At 43.2% G+C, this 25,290-nt stretch overlaps 1 protein-coding gene across 1 annotated transcript in view; it reads right to left on the bottom strand.

Moving 5' to 3' along the window:
• GPAT3 (glycerol-3-phosphate acyltransferase 3) overlaps positions 1–25,290 on the bottom strand; it is a 131,200-nt gene that overhangs the window by 42,694 nt on the left and 63,216 nt on the right. The window contains exon 3 of the mRNA XM_073637111.1: positions 15,576–15,870. Within this exon, the coding sequence (XP_073493212.1) occupies positions 15,576–15,870 (295 nt within the window). The remainder of the gene's footprint in view (positions 1–15,575; positions 15,871–25,290) is intronic.

Genomic DNA, 25,290 nt, shown 5'->3' with positions numbered 1-25,290 from the left:
CGGGCGTATTGCAGCTTTGGATAGGGGAGAATTGCCTGTTCCTATTCAGGATTTTTGGAGAGTTTTTTCTGAGAAAGAATCGCAGGTTTTGCCTCCCCATAGAGACTATGATTGTTCTATTGAATTTGTCCCTGGAGCGATTCTTCCTAAAAGTCGTTTATTTAACCTTACTATTCCTGAGAGGAAGGCTTTGGAGGAATACATACAGACAAGTTTGGCCGCCGGTCACATTAGGCCCTCTAAGTCTCCTGTGGCGGTTGGATTTTTTTTGTAAAAAAAAAAAGGACGGCGGTTTACGTCCTTGTCTGGATTTTCGTGAGATTAACAAAATTACGGTACGCAATCCTTACCCACTGCCATTGATTCCTGATCTGTTTAACCAGTTATTGGGGGCCAAGTGGTTCTCTAAAATTGACCTTAAGGGGGCATACAATCTGTTGCGCATGAAGGAGGGTGATGAATGGAAGACTGCTTTTAACACTCCTGTGGGTCATTTTGAGAATCTGGTTATGCCTTTTGGTCTTACTAATGCTCCTGCATTTTTTCAGAATCTGATTAATGACATCCTTAGACCTTTGATCGGTAAAAATGTGGTTGTGTATTTGGATGACATTTTGATTTATTCGCCAGATCTGGAGTCTCATTGGCGGAGCGTGCGTGAGGTATTACAGTTATTAATGGACAATTCGCTTTTTGCTAAGCTGGAGAAATGTGAGTTCGCTGTACAGAGAATTAGTTTTTTGGGCTACATTATCTCCAGCAAAGGTTTTGAGATGGATCCGGTTAAGGTTCAGGCTGTGCAGGAATGGCCTAGGCCTATTGGTTTGAAATCGATACAGAGGTTTTTGGGTTTCGCCAATTACTATAGAAAATTCATAAAAAAATTTTCTAGTATTGTCAAACCTCTGACTGATCTCACCAGGAAAGGTGCTGATGCGGTTCAGTGGTCTTCTGAGGCCATTGAAGCTTTTGTGTATCTCAAGGAGAGGTTCACCTCTGCTCCCATCCTTATGCAGCCTGATGTTACTAGGCCGTTTTTGGTTGAGGTTGATGCTTCCTCTGTGGGGGTTGGCGCAGTATTGTCTCAGGATAACGGGGATGGATTACATCCCTGTGCCTTTTTTTCAAAAAAATTTTCGGAGACTGAATTGAATTACGATATTGGTAATCGGGAATTATTGGCTATTAAACTCGCATTTGAACACTGGCGCCACTTCTTGGAAGGTGCGGAATTTCCCGTTCAGGTTCTTACGGATCATAAAAATCTGATATATCTTGATGCTGCCAAGCGCCTGAATGCCCGTCAGGCTAGGTGGGCACTGTTTTTCTCGCGGTTTAATTTCTCCGTTACTTACATCCCTGGTACTAAGAATGTTAAGGCGGATGCCTTGTCTCGCAGTTTTTCTCCCATAGTCGGTGCTGAGAAAGAGGAAAACATTTTACAAGAAGGTGTTGTGATAGCTGCTTTAGACTCCGTTTTGGAAGATGAGATTCTTAAAGCTCAGGAGAATGCCCCATCTAACACTCCTCATGGGAGGTTGTTTGTGCCTGGGACCTTTAGGAGAGATTTGTTTGTTGAGTGTCACGAATCTCGGTTGGCAGGTCATCCCGGAATCTCTGAGACCAAGAGACTGGTGGGTCGCAGTTTTTGGTGGCCTGGATGGCAGAAGGAAGTCATTAAGTGGGTGCGCCAATGTACTATATGTGCTAGATCTAAGTCCTCACATACTCCTGCTGCGGGGTTGCTTTGTCCTTTGGAGGTCCCCAGTGCTCCTTGGACACATTTGGCTATGGACTTTATAACTGACCTTCCCCCCTCTGAGGGTTTTACTGTCATCTGGGTGGTCGTGGACCGTTTTAGCAAGATGTGTCACTTGGTTCCCTTCGTCAAACTGCCCTTTGCTAAAACTCTCGCTAAGGCCTTTGTCAAGGAAATTGTCAGACTTCATGGCGTTCCTACTGACATTGTTTCTGATAGGGGTCCTCAGTTCGTGGCTCGTTTTTGGCGTGCCTTTTGTGACAGGTTGGGAATTCATTTGTCGTTTTCGTCCGGATATCATCCTGAATCTAATGGCCAGACAGAAAGGAAAAACCAGGATGTTGAGCAGTTCTTGCGTTGTTTTGTGGCAGACAATCAAGAGGGGTGGTCTGAGTTTCTGCCACTTGCCGAATTTGCTCTGAACAATCATACATCTTCTTCTGCTGGTTGTTCGCCTTTTTTTTGTTGTTCTGGGAGACATCCGTCGTTTGGGTCGTTCTCCAAGTTGGGATCTGCCGTGCCTGAGGAGGAGAATTTTTCCGGTGATTTGGAAAGAGTTTGGACGGATGTGCGTGGTAATCTTCAGGAGGCCAACAGAAAATCTAAAGACTACTTTGATAGGAAACGACAGGAGGTTTTGTTCGCTGTTGGTGACATGGTTTGGTTGTCCTCTAGGAATCTGCGGTTGAGGATTCCTTCTAAGAAATTGGGTCCCAAGTTTGTAGGGCCCTTTAAGGTGCTTCAGGTTGTCAACCAATCTGCTGTTAGGTTGGAGGTTCCTACCTCCTGGAGAATTAATCCGGTCTTTCATGTCTCTCTGTTAAAAAAAGCTGTTGTGTCGGATGGTGACGCCTCTGCCTCTGTTCCTCCGGTGGTGGAGGACGGGGAATATGAAATTTCTCGCATCCTTGACTCTAGACGGTATAGAGGTAGTTTGCAGTATCTTGTGGCCTGGAAAGGTTTCGGACCTGAGGATAACTCTTGGGTGAGGTCAGATGATGTTTCCGCGTCCAGACTTATCAGAGCGTTTCACAGGAGATTTCCTGATAAGCCTGGTCCTAGGGGATCCGGAGGATCCTCTTAGAAGGGGGGGTACTGTTAGAACCTTGCTGTTAGGTTTTTTTTCCTTTGCTGGTCACATGACCTTGTTGGCCTATTTAATCCTGCTCCGCCCTTCTGGCTTTGCTGGACTTCATTGTATATCAACTTTCTAGCTAGCCTGTGCTCTGTATCTAGCTCTGTTAGTTTGCTTGGTCTACGGACCTCTATGTTCTATCTATTTTGTTTGTTCGTCTGTCTGCTACTATTTCTGTTAGGAGGTGTCCCATATTCCTCCCAGTCCTTAGTACTTGTAGGGATTCCCTCCCCACATCTATAGGTCTCCGTACAGACTAGATTAGGACTTTAGCAGGTCTGATCGCAGGATCAGGTTCCCTGTTACATCGTAGGGATTCAGCTGAGTCCTATAGTAGGGACAGATCTCCTCTCTTTCCTTAGCTTTGGTAGCAGAACATAACAGGCATGTGATTACATCAATACCTCCTTCAGAAAACTTTATTAGCTTCATTGGAATATTGTCACATCCAGGTGCTTAGTTGTTTGACAGAAGTTTTTTGCAGCAACGACTTAATCTTTCAAAATGTTCGGATCTCTATTATTTCCAGTCTCCGTTTCTTCCCGTATCCCTGAATCGTTCTTGTAGAGGTGCTCAGTCTACTCTTTCCATCTTTCCTTGATCAGTTCTGGCTCAGTTAGCTTGTTCCTGTTGGCGTCTTTCAACATACGCACTCTTGGTTAAAACTAATAATAGTCTTTATACACTGCTCAAAAAAATAAAGGAAACACTAAAATACCACATCCTAGATATCACTGAATGAAATATTCCAGTTGCAAAACTTTATTCATTACATAGTGGAATGCGTTAAGAACAATAAAACAAAAATGAATGTAAATCAAAATTAACCCCTTTCTGACATTATGCATACTGATACGTATCTGTGCCCTGCACCACTCCCAGCACATTAACCCCCGAAATGCTGCGATCAAAGTTGATCGCAGCATTATTCCAGTGGTAAGAGGCGGCAAGAACCGATACTTACCTCCTCATCAGCGTCATCTGTGGCCAGATGACGACATCCGGGTCACCAGACAGCAGGAAGATACTTCGATCATGCGCAATCAAAGTATCTTCTGCCTGTGCAGCGCTGACAGCCTGGATAGCACAGGGATGCTGCTGCGTTCCTGTGCTATACAGGCGATCAGACTGAATAAAGTGAAAGTCCCATAGTAGGACAATGTGTAAAATGAAAAAAAAAAAATCCCCAAAAAATAATATAATGTACCCATCAATAAATATTATGGAAAAAAATAGAAAAAAACAAGCTGCCATACAGCTCCATCAGCCGAAAAATAAAAAAGTTATAGCTCTCAGAATAAAGCGATGTAAAAAAAAATTTTTTTATATAAAAAGTTTATATTGTGTAAAAACGCCAAAACATAAAAAAAGATATAAATGTGGTGCCGCTGTAAACGTACTGACCCAAAAAATAAAGCTGCCTTCTCAATTTTACCACACGCGGAACGGCATAAAAAAATCCCAAAAGCACAATTCCTGAATTGTTGGTTTTTGTTTATTCTGTGTCCCAAAAACCGAAATAGAAAGCGTTCAAAAATGTCACGTGCCTGAAAATGGTACCAATAAAAACATCAACTTGTCCGGCAAAAAACAAGCCATCACATGACTGTCGGCCGAAATATGGAAAATTATAGCTCTCAAATTACGGCGAAGATTTTTTTTAGTGTGTGACAGCTGTCAATAATAAAAACCCGCTCTAATTGCACCGACCCGAAGAATAAAGTCATTTAATCACTTATACCGCACGAGGAAAGGCGTAAAAAATAAACTCTAGGGTTGGGGCTGTGCTAGGGCTGGGGTTGGGTCTGTGCTGGGTTTGGGATTTTTTCAAAAGTACAGGAAAAAAAATGACGACGATATGGCGACTAGTGTTGAGCGCAAGTGCTTGCTACTTGAGTCTGCATCAGGTGCTCGGGTATGCACAGAGTATCGCGGGTGATCGAGTGACATGCTCGTGGCCAAAAAAACCTCGCGGGGATTGCCTGCCAGGAACGAGCGATACCCGCATGTTTTTTTTTAGGGTGTCTAATAACAGTGAAACATGTGGGGCGGGGACTCAAGCATGGCAATGAGCACCCGCGATTCTTGGTACATACCCGAGTACCCGATGCAAACTCAAGTAGCGAGCACTTGCGATCGAGACTAATTACAACTTATTCAATAAGATGACCTAATGTTATCAAATTATGTGTCGTACCGCAGGGTTCAAAATGTTCACTATATCCCTTGATAAAATCCTTGAGGGGTCTAGTTTCCAAAATGGGGTCACTTGTGGGGGGGTTTCCACTATTTAGGCGCATCAGGGGCTCTCCAAACGCGACATGGCGTCTGCTCTCAATTCCAGGTAGTTTTGCGTTCAAAAGGTCACACAGTGCTCCTTCCCTTCTGAACCCTGCCGTGCGTCCAAACGGTGTATTTTCCTCACATATGGGGTATTGGCGTCCTCAGGAGAAATTGCACAACAGTTTTTAGGGTCCATTTTCTCCTCTTACCGTTGTGAAAATAAGAAATTTGGGGCTAAAACATAATTTTTTGGGAAAAAGTTTTAATTTTTTATTTTCACGGCTCCATGTTATAAACTTCTGTTTAGCACCTTGGGGTTCAGGGTGCTCACCTCACATGTAGATAAGTTCCCTGAGGGGTCACTTGTGGGGGCGTTTCCACTGTTCAGGCACATCAGCGGCTCTCCAAATGCAACATGGCATCTGCTAATTATTCAAGCAAATTTTACATTCAAAAATTCAAATGGGGCTACTTCCCTTCCGAGCCCTGCCGTGCACCCAAACAGTAGTTTGCCCTCACATATGGGGTATTGGCATGCTCAGGAGAAATTGCATAACAAATTTTGGGGTCCATTTTTTCCTTTTAGCCTTGCAAAAATAAAAAAATTGGGGTCTAAAAAAATATTTTTGTGAAAAAATTTAAATGTTAATTTTTTTTCTTCCACATTCCAAAAATTCCTGTGAAGCACCTGAAGGGTTAATAAACTTCTTGAATGTGGTTTTGAGCACCTTGAGGGGTGCAGTTTTTAGAATGGTGTCACTTTTGGGTATTTTTGGGGGTCATAGAGGCCCCTCAAAGTCACTTCAAATGTGTTGTGGTCCCTAGAAAAAATGGTTTTATAAATTGTGTTGGAAAAATGAGAAATCGCTGGTCAACTTTTAACTCTTATAACTTCCTAACAAAAAAAATGGCCGTTGCCACGTTAATAGCTATGCCAATTTTTACAATTCTGACCAGGATCACTTTATGAGCTAATATCGCTGGAAAGCTTCAACGAATCCCACTGATTCTGAGATTGTTTTTCGTGACATGTTGTACTTCATGATAGGGACACCAAAATAAGGCAAAAAAACAACCACATAGCCAAAGTTGGAATTTGCCAAAACAAATAAAGACATATAGGGATAAATACACACAATAATAAAATCAAAGACACAACACAGAAAGAAAAGGATGGAGAACCTGGACCTCAATAATATATAAGGTAATATATCCTACTTGTATATTTTTTTATACATATATACATTTTCACATTTTTCTCTTTTCCATATAGCAGTATGGGTATTTTTATTTATAGCACTCGTCACTTTTAGCTAATCTTACTTTCTTAGTAATTATTACATATACACTTTGTGTTGTGTTTTTTAATATATATATTTTTTTAATTTAACATATTTTTCATATATTTATATTTTTCTATATATATTTTTTCTATATATATTTTTTGACATTTATTATATATTTGTGCACATGTCACTTTAAATATTTTATGTCTTTGTGGTACTCCTTGTCACATAATCTTTGTAATAATTATTAATATTTTATTTTTATTTATATTGTCATTATTTGCACTGCTTTGGTGTTATACTTTTGTATCTATGCACGTGGTTTCTTCCTATTGGGGTTTTTTTCTACACAACAATAAATCTACTAGATTATTTTCTCAGCTCTCATTATGGTTTCTTATTTCTCTTCGTCTAATATTTTTCGTATACTATGTAGCTTTCTTATTTGGTTTCTAGGTTTACCTCTGTGTCTTAGTGATACTCCTGCTTTAAACTTGAATGCCATCGCGCATGCGCTTTGCGATACAAAACTGATCACGTGAATTAGTTCCGATCACGTGACCACTTGCGGTCACATGACGGGAAGTACGCTTTCTTTGCCTTGTTTTTCCGGTGGTTCCAATGCATGCGGTTGGCGTGGCGGCGGCGTCTCACTGCAGGGGCACGATTGATACACACAGGTATCTATGGCAACATTAAATTAAAGGTCAGGCTATGCGCACATACGCAGCTGTACACAATCATCAATTTGAATGGTATTGGCCAGGATCCGTTTATATACTTGCTCCTTCCAGCATCCCATCACCTCTGGACGAAGCATTTCCTATGCGAAACGCGCGTCGGGTGTGTGGTGGGTACCTGGACCATTGACTTGTGCCCTTGGGTAATTATGGTTACTTTCTAAATACTATTATGTTTTTATTGACACTGGTCATTTATGTATGCAGCTATGTTTATATATGTATAATTGGGTGGTGTTAGATAGCTGCAGCATCAACTTGTTGCAGATGGTGTCACTGTGGATCGGTCAACTATACAACGCACTTTGCACAAGGAGAAGCTGTATGGGAGAGTGATGCGAAAGAAGCAGTTTCTTCAAGCACGCCACAAACAGAGTCGGCTGAGGTATGCAAAAGCACATTTGGAGAAGCCAATTTCTTTTTGGAAGAATGTCCTGAGGACTGATGAAAACAAGATTGAGTTGTTTGGTCATACAAAAAGGCGTTATGCATGGCGGCAAAAAAACACAGCATTCCAAGAAAAACACTTGCTACCCACAGTAAAATTTGGTGGAGGTTCCATCATGCTTTGGGGCTGTGTGGCCAATGCCGGCACCGGGAATCTTGTTAAAGTTGAGGGACGCATGGATTCCACTCAGTATCAGCAGATTCTTGACAATAATGTTCAAGACTCAGTGACAAAGTTGAAGTTACGCATGGGATGGATTTTTCAGCAAAACAATGATCAAAAACACCGCTCCTAATCTACTCAGGCATTCATGCAGAGGAACAATTACAATGTTCTGGAATGGCCATCCCAGTCCCCAGACCTGAATATCATTGAACATCTGTGGGATCATTTGAAGAGGGCTGTCCATGCTTGGCGACCATCAAACTTTACTGAACTGGAATTGTTTTGTAAAGAGGAATGGTCAAAAATACCTTCATCCAGGATCCAGGAACTCATTAAAAGCTACAGGAAGCGACTAGAGGCTGTTATTTTTGCAAAAGGAGGATCTACTAAATATTAATGTCACTTTTCTGGTGAGGTGCCCATACGTATGCACCTGTCAAATTTTGTTTGAATGCAGATTGCACATTTTCTGTTAGTACAATAAACCTCATTTCAAGGCAGAAACATTACGGTGTCCAACAGTTATTACATATATCAAACTGAAATAGCTGTTGCAAAAACACCAATTTTTATAAAACATTAAGCTTAAGATTAATAGGGGTGCCCAAACTTTTTCATATAACTGTACCATATATATTTATGTATTTTACTGAGCTACATTTACTTGCCATTTATATATATATTTTTTGATAAATAACCACTTTGGTAATTTTTAGTTATTTTTCACATTACACATTTTTTGCTGCTTTGTATTTAATGCCCATAAATTTTATACTAGTTGTTATATATTTACCTGGGGGAACTACAAGTAGGATACATTACCTTATATATTATTGAGGTCCAGGTTCTCCATCCTTTTCTTTCTGTGGTGTGTCTTTGATTTTATTATTATTGTGTATATTTATCCCTATATGTCTTTATTAAAGTTTTGGCAAATTCCAACTTGGGCTATGTGGTTGTTTTTTTTGCCTCATTTTGGTGTGACTTATTGTCTTTTTCTGGCCCAAATGATTTATTGGTGTTTATTACTTGATGAGAGTGGTAAAATTTATTTGATATGGCTGGCGTTTAGTCATGAAAAAAAAATGGAAATTTGGTGAAAATTTTTAAAATGTCGCAATTTTCCAACTTTGAATTTTTATTCCCTTAAATCAGAGATATGTCTTAAAAAATAGTTAATAAATAACATTTCCCACATGTCTACTTTACATCAGCACAATTTTGGAACCAACATTTATTTATTTTTTATAGGAAGTTATAAGGGTTATCAGTTGACCGGCGATTTCTCATTTTTCCAACAAATTAACAAAATCATTTTTGTAGGGACCACATCACATTTGTAGTGACTTTGACAAAAAATACCCAAAAGTGACACCATTCTAAAAACTGCACCCCTCAAGGTGCTTAAAACCACATTCAAGAAGTTTATTTACCTTTCAGGTGCTTCACATGAATTTTTGGAATGTGGAAGACAAAAATAAACATTTACATTTTTTCACAAAAATTTTAATTTAGACCCAATTTTTTTTTTATTTTTGCAAGGGTAACAGGAAAAATGGACCACAAAATTTGTTGTGCAATTTCCCCTGAGCACGCAGATAACCCATATGTGGGGAAAAAAACACTGCTTGGACGCACAGCAGGGTTCGGAAGGGAAGGAGCGCCATTTGACTTTTTGAATGTTAAATTTTCTTGAATAATTAGCGGACGCCATGTTGGGTTTGGAGAGCCCCTGATGTGCCTAAATAGTGGAAACCCCCCACAAGTGACATCATCTTGGAAACTAGACCCCTCAGGGGGTGTATTTTCCAAAATAAGGTCACTTGTGGGGGGTTTCCACTGTTTAAGCACATCATGGGCTTCCCAAACGCGACATGTCGCCCGCTCTCGATTCCAGCCAATTTTGCATTCAAAAAGTCACACCGTGCTCCTTCCCTTCTGAGCCCCACCGTGCGTCCAAACAGTGGTTTCCATTCACATATGGGGTATCGGCTTACTCAGGAGAAATTGCACAACAAATGGTACAGTGCAATTTTTCCTGTTACCCTTAAGAAAATTGGGGGCTGAAAAACATTTTTGTGGGAAAAAAGTGAAAATTGTATTTTTACGGCTCAATGTTATAAACTTCTGTGAAGTTCCTGGGGGTTCAAGGTGCTCACCACACATCTAGATAAGTTCCCTCAAGGATCTTATCAAGGGGTATAGTGAACATTTTGAACCCAGAGGTACGACACAGAAATTGATAACATTAGGTCATCATATTGAATAAGTTGTCATTAGTCTTGAGCTCAAGTGCTCGCTACTTGAGTTTGCATCGGGTACTCAGGTATGCACCAAGTATCGCGAGTGCTCAAATGACATGCTTGAGTCCACGACCAGCATGTTTCACAGTTAGACACCCAAAAGAAAAAACATGCAGGGATTGCTGGTGTATGGCAGGCAATCCCCGCGTGTTTTTTTTTTGGCTGTATAACAGCCGCGAAACATATGGGGCGGAGTCTCAAGCATGTCACCCCAGCACCCGCGATACTCTGTGCTTACCCAAGCACCCAATGCAAACTCCGCTAGCGAGCACTTGCGCTCAACACTAGCCGCCATATAGTAATTTTTTTTTTTTTTTTTTTTCTTTACTTTTGAAAAAAAACAACCCCAACACAAACCCATCCCCAACTCTAACACAACCCGAGGGATCTATTCACTATAATGAGGCAGCAGAGTTACTCTGAACTCAGCCTGGCCTCTGTTTAGCGGTGTTCTTTATTTCAGAGGCTTACAAAACGGTGGCCGAAGGCACTTTTATGCACACCCATGGTACCTCCATCTGCCTCATTACAGGGAATCTTCCCCCAGGGGTTCGTCTGAATCACGTATTTCAGAGATTTACACGGAAACCCCGGTGTAAGCACTCGGTGCCAGTGGTAGTACGCAGCACAAGTTAAAAAAAACTTTATACATCAGATTCAGTCATACACTGCTGTCAAATCACAATTTTTGATTGCGAGCACCACAATCACCAAAAAAAAAAAAAGAATTATTTTGCAGTAATTTTGCCGTTAAGTGCAGTAGAAAAAAAATGCAGTTTTAAAACAAAGTTATAATGCATCTGCTGTATAAAGTTTTGGCTAAAAAACACAATTTACCGCCAATCTGTGAATGCAAAGCTGCGGCTAGTACTCAGATAACGCTGCAGACAGACATTCACCTGATTGGTACCATCACACCAGGTGCAATCAGCAATGCAGTTTCCTTGAATCAGGACAGGAACACCAGATTAGTGTACCCACAATCAATATTACAGTGTACATGTAAATCACTCATTGAACAGTGATATGCACAGTGCCGTAACAATAAACTTCGGGGCCCCGGGGCAAAACTTCATAGTGGGGCCCCTCAACATTTCAATCACTAGAGGTTGTGCGGAACGTGGTGAAGCCTGCTACGCATAGTTGTATACAACACAGGCTTCACCACGTTCCGCAAGACCTTTAATAGATTTTTTTATGATGCAAGTTTTAGAAGTTAAATATTCAGTGAATATGTTTGGAAAATTAATAAGGTGAATAATTCCAAATAACTGTATATGTTTATTAAATAGCAGGACTTCTCACAGTTTGTCCCAGAGATCTTTGTGTCTGCTGAGACTGTCTCCTCTCAATGATGCTGAGAGTTTGTTACAGTCAGTGTGCACTGTGCCTGCCTTGCCAACTCTCTGTGATCTCCAGACTAACATATTGTTACAAATCTTGTGCTATGAGACTCTCCAGGCCAGTGCAGGTTTCCATTCATTGACAGCTGGCAGAGCTCCTGGAAATTATTGAAATGATAGTCTTTCCTGTCCTCCGGGTGACGTTGTCTGACAGGAATATAGGAGCTGGGTATTTTATGAGAAATTAAAGTATTAAAATACAATTTTTTATTATCAGTTTGGGGCCCCTTGGGTGGTTGGGGCCCCGGGGCAGTGCCCCAGCTGTAGTTACGGCCCTGGATATGAAAGCTTAACTCCCCACAATGAGCTTTTGACGCTGCATATTTTTGCTGAGCAGTCTTACAGTTCTAGCAAAGTGGATGGTCCTTCTAGAAATCTCATGCCCACGCTGCTTTTTTTTTTACGCTGCGTAAATGGACTTGCGGTGTGTGTTTGACAACATGTCAATTTTTCTTGTGGGTACGTGGAGATTTATGGGCGGATTTTCCCATAGAATTACATTTGATGCAGAAAATTATCAGGTAAAAAAATGCATATGCGTTTTTATTGCATTTCTGCGGTGCTAACACACTAAATACAATCATGTGTGGATTGCATGTATATCAATAATGTTTTTCAAATCCAAATACCAGGAAGTATCAAAAACAAAGCAGCTTTATTTAAAACGTTTGTAAGGCAGCGCTAGTCATCATACTGGGGGACACTCGCTGCACCGGGTCAATAAAAGCACACCAGCCACGTTTTTCCAGTTTTCACACTCCAGCAGTTTATTATACAACATAACTGCTAATACCGAGTCCAACTCAGTGGCTCGCCGACATATTACATATAATGTCCAGGAGCCTTTCAAGTGGCAGACAGGCCCACTAGCTCCAGTTACAGCCCCCAGCAAAGTCACTTATAGAAATGTCCACATCAAGCAGTGTTTTACCTTTGCCGGGTTTTAGCTACTTCAGACTTGTTCTGCCACCACTGTGGCTTCACGGCTTCCCAGATGGGGGTCTACAGCCCTCGTTCCTTCAAAGGCTACTGGTATGTGGTCTCACCTCACATCCAGCCTTTGCCTTCCAGGACTCTTGCCTTCCAGGACTCTTGCCTTCCAGGGCTACTGGGATCGCTTACACCTAAGGATCCAGCCTCCGCCTTTCAGTCTTCACCAGGCTTCAATAGGCCTCACACTCTAGCGGTGTCCCACATGGGAACAGGCCTCACGCCTTACACACCCTGTCTCAAAACTACCAGGGTTTATATATCTTCCAATGCACACAGGACCTGTGCTGATGTCACAGTCATGTGATCAGACATTCTGTGTGCACAGGACCTGTGCTATGTCACAGTCATGTGACCAGTCACCTGAGGGGGAGGTACATGGTCAGCCCAAACACATCCTGGACCATTACCGTAATGCCGCTGCATTACACTTTACATAACAAAAAGACAAAAACCGCCACATCAAAAACACGTAAAATATACAAGTAACCTAATTTACCTGATCGGTGCAGAGCTTATGCAGAAAATCTGCAACATCTAAAATTTCACGAAATGCTCATGGTGGGAACGTAGCCCAAAGTACAAAAATAAGTATAGGGGCGCCAGCTTCTGATTAGTGGAGCAGTAGACAGATGCCCCTTTTAACTGCTGCTCCACCAAACCGCGTTCACTTCCCTGTAGACCAGGGATGTCAAACTCAAACACACAGAGGGCCAAAATAAAAAACTTGGACAAAGTTACTGGCCAACCAGCATACAGTATGCACAAAGTCCTCCATACAGTATAATGGGCCCCACAAAGTAAGTCCTCCATAGAGAATAATGGGCCCCACAAAGTCCTCCATACAGTATAATGAGCCCCACAAAGGGGTGGTGCTTTTGGTGTTGCGGGCCAAATAAAACCACCTTGAGGGCCAGATTTGGCCCACGGGCCAGAGATTGACTTGTATGCTGTAGACAGAGAATGAGAGGGTGGAGCATAATTTGTCATCCTATGTCTCCCTAAATAAAATGGCAGTTTTAATAATATGGCCTTGCCAAATTGCACCCAAACAAACACTCCAGCAAAACCTTCTCTCGAAAATCCACCTCTCGAGCCCTGCCATGTGCTCAAACTGTAGTCACCAACCAAATATGGGATATTGCCACACTCTGGAGAAATCAAAGTATGTTTTTTTCCCTATTATTTCCTGTGGACAAGAAAGGCTAAAATTCAGAGGAATAAATGTATTTTTAATCTTCACAGCTAAATGTTCAAAAAATCTGTGAAACATCTGTCTGGTCAAAATGCAGGGCATTTGCTTATTAGGTTTCTGTCTTTGTTTTTTTTCTGTTTACTGGCCAGTGTGAACATGCACTTACATGCTGCATACACACCAATTTATATCCTAGTTCATTTCTTTAGTTTTTTTTCAGTCTATTTGCACCATGTACATATTAAAGGTGTGACCTGCCTTTTCCTTGAGCTGGACATTCTATTCATCTTGTTCCCCATGGCTGTGTGTCTACTAGCCGGGCTCAGTCCTTCTCAGCCCTTATCCACATGCATGTCACTTGACAAACAGTAAGGTTTTAAATATTAGAGTTCGGACCGTCCTGAAGAGGGTCACCGTGAAGTGGTGGGACAGCTTTTGCATTTTTTTGATTAAAATGATGTTAATTACGTACCCTATATTAATTTTCAAGCACTATTGCCATTTATTTATTTACTGCAGGGTATTTGCTTATTAAGTTCCGGTCTTTGCTTTTTTTTTTTTTAACTAAAACCTTAGTTGAATTCTTTAACATGTGTAGTTTCCAAATTAGAATCACTTTTCCGGGAATTCTGCTGTTCTGGCACATTAGGGGCTCTGCAAATGCTATGTGGAATCTGAAAACTATTCTAGAAAAATCGACACTCCGAAAGCCAATTGGTGTGCCTTCCTTCAAGCCCAATAGTGTTTTGTTGCCACATATAGAAAGGAGATTTCTAAAAACTGCCAGAGGCAATACATCTTAAGTGATGTTTCACGGTTAACACCTGGTATGTTATAAAAAAACATGGATTAAGATAGAATACCTCCCTGCGAAAAAAAAAAAAATCACATCTACTTTGGTTTAATTTCTTTGACACACCCAAAAAATTAAACATCCTGAATTGGGTTTTGATTGCTTTGAGGGGTGTAGTTTATAAAGTGGAGGCATTTATTGAGTGTTATTATGTAAGCCCCTCAAAAGTCAATCCAAAACTAAATTGGTCCTTTTAACAAAAAAGGCCTCATTTTGGAAATTTCATAGGAGTTGTCAAAATGGTTGCTAAAATTTTAAGCCTACTAACATCCTAAAAGAAAAGAACATTTAAAAAAAATGATGCCAACGTAATAAACATTTACTGTGTAGGTCTATGTTGCAAGGAATGACTTTTTCAAATGCCATAAAACATAACATTTGCAAATTATTTTTTTTGAAAATTTTCCATAAATTTGGGATATTTTGTCAAACGCAAAACATATCAACTCAAATTAACTTTACTATCAAGATAAAATAAAATGTGTCAGCAAAAATATGGTATATGTAATACTATTACAAATTTATTACTACAAAACGACACATTGTCAGATTTGAAAAATGGGGCTTGGTCAAGAAGGTGAAATTTGGCTGTGAAGGGAAATGGGTAATCTGTTCATATACTATTGCTGTATAGCTCGCTGCCAATATGTGGCAGGTACCTCCCCGTGCTAGACCAGTGCGTCTAGACATGAGAATGCCAACACTTGATGGTCTATATAGATAATCTTATGACACTGGATGAAATATATTGCAGGTTTAACGTTCATAAGCTCACAGTCCATTTTTATTATAATGTGGGAAATAAGTCTGATAAGTCTCTAGCCCTGAAATGACATAGCAATAAAAAGGTGACAAGTAAATATAAAAGACTTGTACTGGAAAGGTTCACCTAACTAGTGAGTAGTATGAGATACAATGGCTAGGCCACCTCGTAAATGGCAAGTAACTCATCTAAAAGCCCTGATATCACAAAGGAAAAGAAGAATACATATGAGCAAAGTAAGCAATGTCTTACCGTAGTGGAAGGAGAATGCAGTACCGTACAATAACACCGAGCACCCAAATAATCGTCACACGAAGACTGAGATACTGGAAGTTGTGGTTTGTCCTTGTCAGAAGATTCCACGATATGAGCTCTTCTGAGGAGAATCTCTGGGTGACATCATCGTCTACAATGGCTTCAAACCCTTTTTTGGAGAAGTAGAACACATCTGACAACTCAAAATCACCACGTTGTAAGCACTGGCTTCTGCTTTGCCTCAGGCCCCCAATTTCTGCCTCCATTGGCGACTCATCTCGTTGAATGATATCTTTGTAGAGAAATATACAAACAAAAATAACATTAAAAATTCCTTTTGCTCTTAGTCGCAACTACTCTCACTGTAAGATCAAGGTGTAAAGAGTGCAATACATTCACATGTAGGGTACATTCCCGATGGAAAATACGCTGCATTTTACAGTACTAGCCTTGTGCTTGAGACTTTAAGAAATCTAATGTACACACCGTGAAAAGATATTTGCGGAGTAAATTGACCTGTACTGTGGATTTTAAATCCGAAGCATGTCAATGTATCCTGTGAATGTCATTGGACATTCCACCTTTTGCAAGGAAAGGTGAAATGTGCAGCTTTCCTGCACCATTTTTGCATCAATATTCAGATCATTAAATACAGCTATGAACATTGCTGCAAAATACGCACTGTGGGTGGTCTGCGGGAAAATGCCCAGTGAGCCTAGCATTAGTTTTTGGGGATTTTTGACAAAGGAAAGTACAAGGCCCATTGTAGTAACTATTTCAAGCGGCTTAACACAAGGAGAACAAATTGGAGTTTTGTTCTTGAGAAAGCAGGCTTCTGAAAAGCAAAACGTGTGTTGGGAATTTCCTTTTTCCTGGTTGATTGCAATTATGGGTACGATGTATGGTTCCTCAATACTTGATCACTCTTTTGTGACATTTATTTTTCTGACCACTTTGTCAATTACCTGGGAACATTAGTTATGCCCAATAATATGGCACTATATACTTTTAGGTGTTACTGAATTCACCAATGTTTGGTACCTGACTGTCTATCTTGTATGTACACTTTTTTCCAATATTATGAATCTTTGTATTTAATAAAATTAACTTTTTTACCGTTAAACTCCAATTTGTTCTTTCTGTTAAATCATATGTATTCTTGGAGCGGTATATACAATTTATGTGAATAGATTCTCTGACCACTACATGTGGCCATATCCACATTTACTATGGTTGCAGGTATTTATATCTATTTCAAGCGGCCATCTGCCCCTTAGCAGGGTAAGGACCCAGAGGTCAGAGAACTTGGCCCTACAACATATAATTGGAGGAGGTTTTACTAAGTATGTTACCCCATATCAATAGGCTAAGGGATAAATTACTGATCTTCGAGGGACTGACTGCTGGGACTCCAACCTATATAGAGATGTGCATGCTTGAGGTCTTGTCTCCTGCATTCAGACAGGCTCTGCATATCACAATTCTCAGTGGGCATCCAAGTGGTCACACCAGAGATTATTAATTTATCCTTCAATATATTTTGCACAACCTTTTTAAAGTTAATATGTCAACAGGCTTTTGATACTCCAACTGAGAGCAGCATGATGTAGGAGCAGACACTGATTCCAGGGATGTATCAGCTACTGGGCTGCTTACTGCAATTTTGATAAAAATCACAGTTTTATCTGCTGTAGATCTACCAGTTCTCGGAATGTGGAGCTCTGTGTAACCCCACCCACACCACTGATGGACAACTTTCTGTGTACACTGTGCATAGGCAGAAAGCTGCCAATCAGTGGTGGGGTTAAACAGCGTTCATAAATATGGAGGACTATATGGTAGCAGGTTTACTAGTCCTCTAGTAAAAAAAAATCACTGTTTTATCACCAGAAGATTATCAAATCTACAGAAAGCAGTCCAGTAAATGACACATTTCAAGAATCTCCACCTCTAAATTATGCTGCTCTCAGATTAGGTGGCAAAAACCTGAAGACAGGATGGGTACAATTTTACAGAAGAAATACCACGTATTTGCTCATTAACCTACATACTGTATACTACATGAGTGCCATGGTTCTATGGTATTCCTCATCTGGACAGCAGCAGAATTCTGGCAACAGGCATTGATTAGATCTTTTAACCCTATGCATGGGAGAACACACAGAGCACATTGCATATTAAGTGCATGATAGAAAAGCTTTGGATTACTGCCTCACTTATAACTGGAAAACAGCAGATGCCCTTGGTGCATGTAAACTGAAGGACAGAGTTCAAGAATGTGATATGATGGCAGCAGCTGGGAATTCTGTGTCCAAAATATCTGCCTTTATTTCTTTATTGCCAACAACGTCATGGTATAGTGCTCCGAAAACCAGTGATTGGGATTACCGCCAAGTTTGTTTTGCTCTCTATTCGTGCCAGTGACTTTTAAATTTACATGTCTCCCACATACTGCCAACTGTTCAGAACAATGGGAAAGTGCTGCTTGTGTGTAGGCTTGGGTACAGGGCACAACTAACGTGCCCTTCTGTTTAACTTCTACAAAGGAGTCACAACTGGGTGGCAATACACTTACACTGCAGGAGACAAGTACGTGGCAGAATACAATAGAGTTTAGCAATTTAGGGAAAGAAATGCTCTTAGTAGGAGTGGGGTTTGTTATTAAACAATATATGAAAATCTAAAGGTTAGTTACAGGAGGTGTAATAAAAACCAGACTGACATTCAAAACTCCTAACAAACCAGTCTGAACATGCACCACATTAGCAGCAGACATAGGCACCGAACCCCTCCCTGCATTTCTTGGACTTTACATAGCAATCATACATGATTGAATGTATGTATAGAGAAGTAAAAAAAGAAAGGAGGGGGCTGGAGACAGCACAGCTAGGGGGAAGCCACCCATGACCGGGATTGGCCTGGAGGTTTCACACCCCCCTACAATTTTAAATGTGGCAGCGGTGGGGATTGGATAGGGGAAGTTGGGGGCGGGCAGTGGGAGAGTGGAATATATAGGGAAAAGTGCGGGAAAACTGCCATTCCCTAAGGAGCAGCAGACAGGATTTACCTTAGAAGATTGAGTCCGTGGAATCCCTGGTGGTCCAGCTAAGAGATGTCGCCCGTTTACGCAGCGGGGGATAGCTGGAGGCCCAGCTGTCTGCCCTGCTTGGAGCAGCCGAGGATCAGAAGGCACCGTCTGGAGCGGGGAGAAGTAGAAGGAGGACCAGGCCCCCGGAGAGACTGTCACCGGAGGTAACCACGCGCAACAGGCGCAGGCTCCGGGGACCCTGCGGGTGGCGAGCGCGACGGCGCTGTCCCTGCCTGGCGCGCTCGCCCCGACAGGAATCCACACTGCCGGCCTGTTGGCACTGCACGGCGAGGATCGCGGCCCGCGCCGAAAAGCAGGGCCGCGCCGGAAGTCAGGGCCAAATCTGAAGTGCGGCCTGCAGGAGTAGAGCTGTCGGAGCCCGAGATCCAGGCCCTGGCCGAACGGCGCATGCGCGATACATCGGGGCCGAACAGGCCAGCCCCTGCTAGTTCTGGGGGCCACAGCACCGCGAGGGAGACCAGGAGGATCGGAGGAGCTGGACACCATGCGGCAGGCACCACTGGCGATGCTCCTGTCGGGGTGCCTGCTGGGATCATCAACAGGAGACCAGGGAAGCGAGCATCTGCGGGCAGGCAGCAGTCCGGGGAACCCCTGCTGCCTGGCTTATCTGGACGACGCGGAGTGGAGGTAGAGGCGGGCAGCGACACCACGTTGCCCAGCAGCGCGGACCAGGCCCGTGTGTCTGGGTCTGGAAGTCGAAGGAGTCCCAGAGCTGCTGCTAGGAGTGCAGGGAGGGCCTATGGATGGCGATCCTCGGTGAGACGCCCGTAGTCATCATCCGCGACTGTTCAGATCCCCCCTGGTGACGTGGAGGCCAGGGGCGCGGGCCTTGAGCAGCGAACCGATTCCGAGGGATCCGATTCCAGCGGCGACCGTGACGGAGGGAGAGATCGTCAGGAATCAGGATTTTCGGCTGGCGGGGACACAGCACCTGCGCAGCTGCGTGAGTATGATTCTATGTCTGGTTTGTCGCCCGCAGGGGCTGTATTGCTTGGAGAAGGTTGTGGTCAGGTTGCAGGGCCAAGGGGGAGGATTTTTGGCGGTCCCGGGGACGCAGAGGTATCGGGGATTAGGGACATTTTTGCACAGAATGTCGCAGATTTTGTTAGGAATGGAGGGCGGGGCACCGAGGGGGTCATCGGCATCTCCAGTAGGAGCCTGGTTACCAGGTCAGGATGCATTGCCATAGTCTAGCTATGGCGTGGTTGAGTCTGCGGCGGGTACAGAGGTAGCATCTACGGGTGTTTCAGTGTCGGTGCAGACGGAAAAAGACACGGGAGATGCGGTTAAGCTGGATGAGAGGGCTAAGGGTGAGGTTTAAGTGTGTTTCGAGGGGCCGCTGGGAGCCCATTTAAAAAAAAAAAAATTAGAGAAAATTCGGCGCGACGAAGATGTTGAAATTTTCTCCCTCCTTCCCTTGGAGAAGTTTAATTTAGATAAAGGGAAGAAGGACGATAGCAAAAAGGAAGAAGAAGAGAAGCGCTGGTGGCGCTTGATCCCCCCCAGACATTTGTTAATTGGCTTTAAGCATTTGCTATTCTGGTAGGGGTCATTATAAAAAAAAAAAAAAAAAAAAAAGTTTCCAGAGAATTGCTCGGGTTTATTCTGTTATTTAGATTCTATTGAATCTATTGGGGAAGTGCACCGTACTTACGGGGGACAGACATGGTTGAGGTACGACGAGCAATTCAGGCAGAGGAAGGTGGTGAGGCCTGAGATTAAGTGGGATCAGGAGGATATTGGTCTTTGGTTGAAAGTGATGGATCCGGCTAGGTACGGGCAGTCCTTTCATGGGAGCGGAGGTAGTGGGAGTCAATCGTCAGGACAGGGAGGGGGTAGTCAGGGAGGTGAAGAGAAGTCTGGAACGTGCTGGCAATTTAATGATGGCCAGTGCAAATACGGGAACAGCTGTAAGTTTAAACATGTCTGTTCCCATTGCAATGGGAGCTCCCATGGGGCTGCTAAGTGCTTCAAAAAAGGAAAAGGAAAGCTGCCTATGGGTGCCGGTCAAGGGGGAGACTCCAGTGAATCTGCTAGGGATGGCCCCCCTTTCTAAGTAGATATCCTGACCAATTGAAGGCCAGGATTATTAGTGATAGTTTTTTGGAAGGCTTCAGGATCCCGCCACCGGATCATTAAGTCCCTTTCTCTGTTAAGAATTTGAGGGCTGCTTTGTTGCATCCAGAGGTTGTTAGTGATAAGTTGTCGAAAGAGGTGGAGTTAGGTCGGAAGGCGGGACTGTTTGATAGTATTCCGGTTGAAGGTGTGATCATTTTTCCTTGGGGGTAGTGCCCAAGAAGTAGCTGAATAAATTTTGTTTATTCAGCACTTGTCGTATCAAAAAGGTTTTTCCAGTCAATGACGGTATCGCTCCAGAATTGTGTTCGGTTGAGTACACGTCATTTGATGCGGCTGTGTCATGGGTGCGGCGGTAAGGTCCGGGGTCATTGCTAGCAAAAACCAACATTGAATCGGCTTTTGGGTTACTTCCGGTTCACCCGGCTAGCATTTCCTTTATTGGGTTGTTTTTTGGAACATAGGCGTTTGCCTAGGGGTTGTTCCAATATCATGTTCATTGTTTGAGACTTTCAGCACTTTGCTGGAATGGGCCGTCAGGGACGTGGCGGGGGTGCAGTCCGTCATTCATTACCCGGATGATTTGTTGCTTATAGGTCCCCCTGAATTTTTGTTTGTGATAATCTGTTAGCAGCCATGGTGTGGGTTGCGGAACGTTTTGGTGTTCCTTTGGCTAAAGATAAAACAGTAGGTCCTTGTACCGTTCCGAGTTTTTTGGGAATTCTGATTGATGTGGACAAAATGGAGTGTCGATTGCACGAGGATAAATTGTCATCGCTCAGGCTGGAGGTTGAGCGAATCGGTAAATTGCATAAGGTGACATTGAATGAGCTGCAGTCACTGCTTCGGTGACGGAACTTTGCTTGTAGGATCATGCCTATGGGCAGAATATTTCGTCGTAGGGTGTGAAAGGCGACAGACGGCTTGCGGGCATTGCATCATTTCATTCGTTTGAATAGAGAGCACAGGGAGGATTTGTTGGTGTGGAAGCATTTTTTGGACAATTACAATGGCAGGTCATTGATTTAGTAGGAGTTTTTTGAACAGTTTGGATTGCGAGATTTACACGGATGTGGCAGGCGGTGTGGGTTATGGGTTTTTTTATAAGGGGAAGTGGAGTGCTGGAAAATGGCCTCATTCATGGAAAGAGAGGGGTCTTACAAAGAATCTTGCTCTGTTGGAATTATTCCCAAATGTAGTTACAGTTTCGATTTGGGGTGAGTTCTTCTTGAATCGGAGAAATAGGTTTTCACTGTGATAATATGGGCACGATGGCAGTGATTAACAGCTTGTCGGCATCGTCTCCTCCAGTTATTAAGTTGGTCAGGGAGCTTGTACAATGGTGTTTGGAGTTGAATGCATGGATCTCGGCAGTACATGTGCCAGGGGTACAAAAATTCTATAGCGGATGCTTTGTCTCGTCTCCAGTCGGAGCGTTTTCGGGCACTGGCGCCAGATGCAGAAGTCGCAGGAGTGGAATGCCCTTCGCAGTTGTGGCAGCTGATTACGGACGAGCTGGAAGATTGATCCAGGAGTCAGTTGCGGGTTCAACCTGGTCTGCTTACGAGGCATTGTGGTGAGTATGGCAAAGCTGGGTGTCCCAGTGGGGAGCGGTGGAGAGTGATGAAGATAGAACACTGGCGAATTGGTCGCCCCTAGCAGGAATAGGGCGGGAGGTTTATTAGCTGAAGACATGAGTTGTTGGGCCTGGGGTATCGATTTTTGGATTAGACGCGGAAAGATTGATCAGCTAGGTAGAGGTAAGAGAGTTGTGTTGGGCAGAGTGGACGGGGCTCTGAGGTGTCCAAGGAGTTGCTTGGAGGCATATTGGCAGGCGTGGTCAGGGAGCTGGCCCACTGTTATGTCATTGCGACGGTACATTCCTTTCCCGGTTTCAGTTTATAGCGGTCCTTAAAAAGGGCGTTCAAGAGTTGGGCCTGAGCCCAGGGGTTTATAGTTCACATCCTTTTGGATTGGTGCAGCGTCTGAAGCGGATAGGCGCGGCTTAAGGGCGGAGGTTATAAAGCGGATTGGTAGGTGGAGTTCGGACCGTTATTTGACATATGTTCGGCGTTAAATACCGCACGACCGTGTGGCTTGCGAATCGTTGAATATGCTTGTTTATTATTATTCTTTTAGGTGGCGTTCCCTTGTTAGCCTGGATTTTGGACACTCGTATTAGCATTGGAGGGCGCTGCGTGTTTACATAAGGCGTGACGGTAGGCAATTGGGCTTTCCGAGGGAACAGGTGGTTATCAGGTGGCTAAGTTTTAGGGGGATGGTTTGGAGCCGGTTTATGTCGGAGTTTCACAAAGCGGCTAGATTGGACAGGACACCTGATATTCTGGTTGTACATCCGGGAGGTAACGATTTGGGCGCTAGGCCCGTGAGGGAATTTATTCGGGATATCCGTTGTGATTCTTGAGGTTTTGGTTTTCTTTCCGGGGGTGCTGACGGTTTGGTCAGATATAGTGCCTAGGAAAAAGTGGCGGGCGGCCAGATCTGGAAAAGGAGTAAATAGGGCAAGAGTTAAATTAAACAGGGCCGTGTCCAGCTTTGTGTCCTGGAATGGTGGAATAGGTGTTAGGCATTTTGAGTTGGAATCGGGAGTAGGTAATTTCTGGCTGGAGGACGGTGTGCATTTCAATGCAATCAGTATCGATTTTTGGGCCCTGGCAATTCAGGAAGGGATTGAAAGGGCGTTGGTGGGGCACTCACGAGCCTAAGGTTTCAGGGCTGTTCGTGGTTGGCGGGGGGTGGGGTTCTTGGAGCTGGTACCGAATTGTCGGTGGAAGGAATTTGGAAAATTCCAGGTAGTTTAAATTGAGTGGGGGGTGATCTGGCAGTCGGTTCTGGGCTCTGGACGGGGTTTTACCATGGGAGCATTTTAGTTGGTTATGCTTTCACGGACTGTGGAAGTTTTGGTGCCCTCGAGCTGGTGTTGGACGGCTGAGGGTAATATGGCGGGTTGATTTTAAAGCCAGATCTATTAGCTCCAAGAACCCTCCCTCCATATATATATTTATTTCATTGTGGTTTTGTTATTTCTTGTTTGTTAATAAACGGCCGCTGTGGCCAAAATTATCCAACGAATAACAGGTTGTGGCGTTTTCATTCGGGGGACGGGATCTCGGGATCCTGGGGTATGGTGGGAAAAGGTGAGCCCATCAGGTAAGAAACCATATTGGCCATACCAGGTCATGAAAAATATCAAACATTCATACAGAATTTTGGTTTCAGAAAATTCATGTGATGAACACACAGGTGCAGGACTAACTGGACACCCCACTGCACTAGCCACAAATGGGCAAAACTGCCACATGCAGATATTGCCTGTAATGCCTCAATTTCACACTCAAAATCAGGCATGCATGTGGGTTTTCGTTGAATGTGGATGCCCCAGAGTGGAACCCATACACACATTATGATGGGCAGCAGAGTGGAGTTTTCTAACCAGCTCTGCACCTGTGTGTACATCACATGAGTAGGATAAATACATATCTACTACAAGTAAGCAATAAAGGTTTGAAGGAAACCAAATAAAGAGCAAGAATATGGTAAAGAAGTCATGCAAAACGTATATTGGAAAACTATATGCCTTGCTAATATTAAAAGAAAGGGTTCGTGCTTCGCATCCACTGACCTTTTTTATGGTTGTATTCATTGTTTTGTTTTAACTAAAACAGTAGTGCCAGCGTCCATGCACAATTTCCATCTTCCTCCCCTTCGGCAGGGACGCCGACTCACTCACTGCCCCGACCCTTGCTTCCTCCTGTTGCTGCAGTCTCCCCGGGTCTGCGAATGTCTGGAAGATCCCTGTTAAGTGTGCTTAGGGCGCACGCGTGCTTAAAGAGACAGTGCGCATTTTCCTAAAGTGTCCCCAGCCAATAGTTTGGAGACACTGATAATTTAAGGCACCTTCACCTGTTGGGAGGTGCCAGTGTAACGTGTTCTTTCAGTTTATCTGCACGATTGCTAGTTGTCAGGTACCCTGTGCTTGTATCCCTGTATACCAGAGAAGTTCATCCAGTATATCTTCTGTCTTCAAGGGTTACCTCTCCATATTGTTTCTGATAGAGGCTTCCAGTTTACAACACTATTCTGGAGGGCGTTCTGTAAGCTAATGAATGTAACCCTGGAATGTAAAACCTGGAACCGTCCCCGATTATAGCTCTCAAGATATAGTAATGCAAAAACTTTTTTTTTTTATAAAAAAAAAAAACGGGGTGACAGCAGCCAAACATAAAAAACAGATATAAATCTGGTATCGATTTAATTGCACCAACCCGAAGAATAAAGTCACATAAACACTTATACCGCACGAGAAATGGTGTAAAAAATAAATAAAGCCTATTCTCGACCTGCTGTTGATTTGTTCATTCTGCCTCCCAAAGACTGCTGTAAGACTCGGCTCACATTTATCCTGCTCTGTGTGCTGAGCGCTTACACCGGATATTCCGTGAAAATACATGATACAGACGGACGCATGCACTGGCAGAAGATTTCCTATAATTCGGCAGATGGAGA

The sequence above is a fragment of the Phyllobates terribilis genome, unplaced genomic scaffold (genome assembly GCF_046119375.1).
Source record: "Phyllobates terribilis strain yellow unplaced genomic scaffold, ASM4611937v1 Scaffold_1__5_contigs__length_1240528914, whole genome shotgun sequence".
Lineage (NCBI taxonomy): Eukaryota > Metazoa > Chordata > Amphibia > Anura > Dendrobatidae > Phyllobates > Phyllobates terribilis.
Note: the sequence above shows the minus strand (reverse complement) of the source record. Positions and strands in the feature narration are given on the sequence as shown.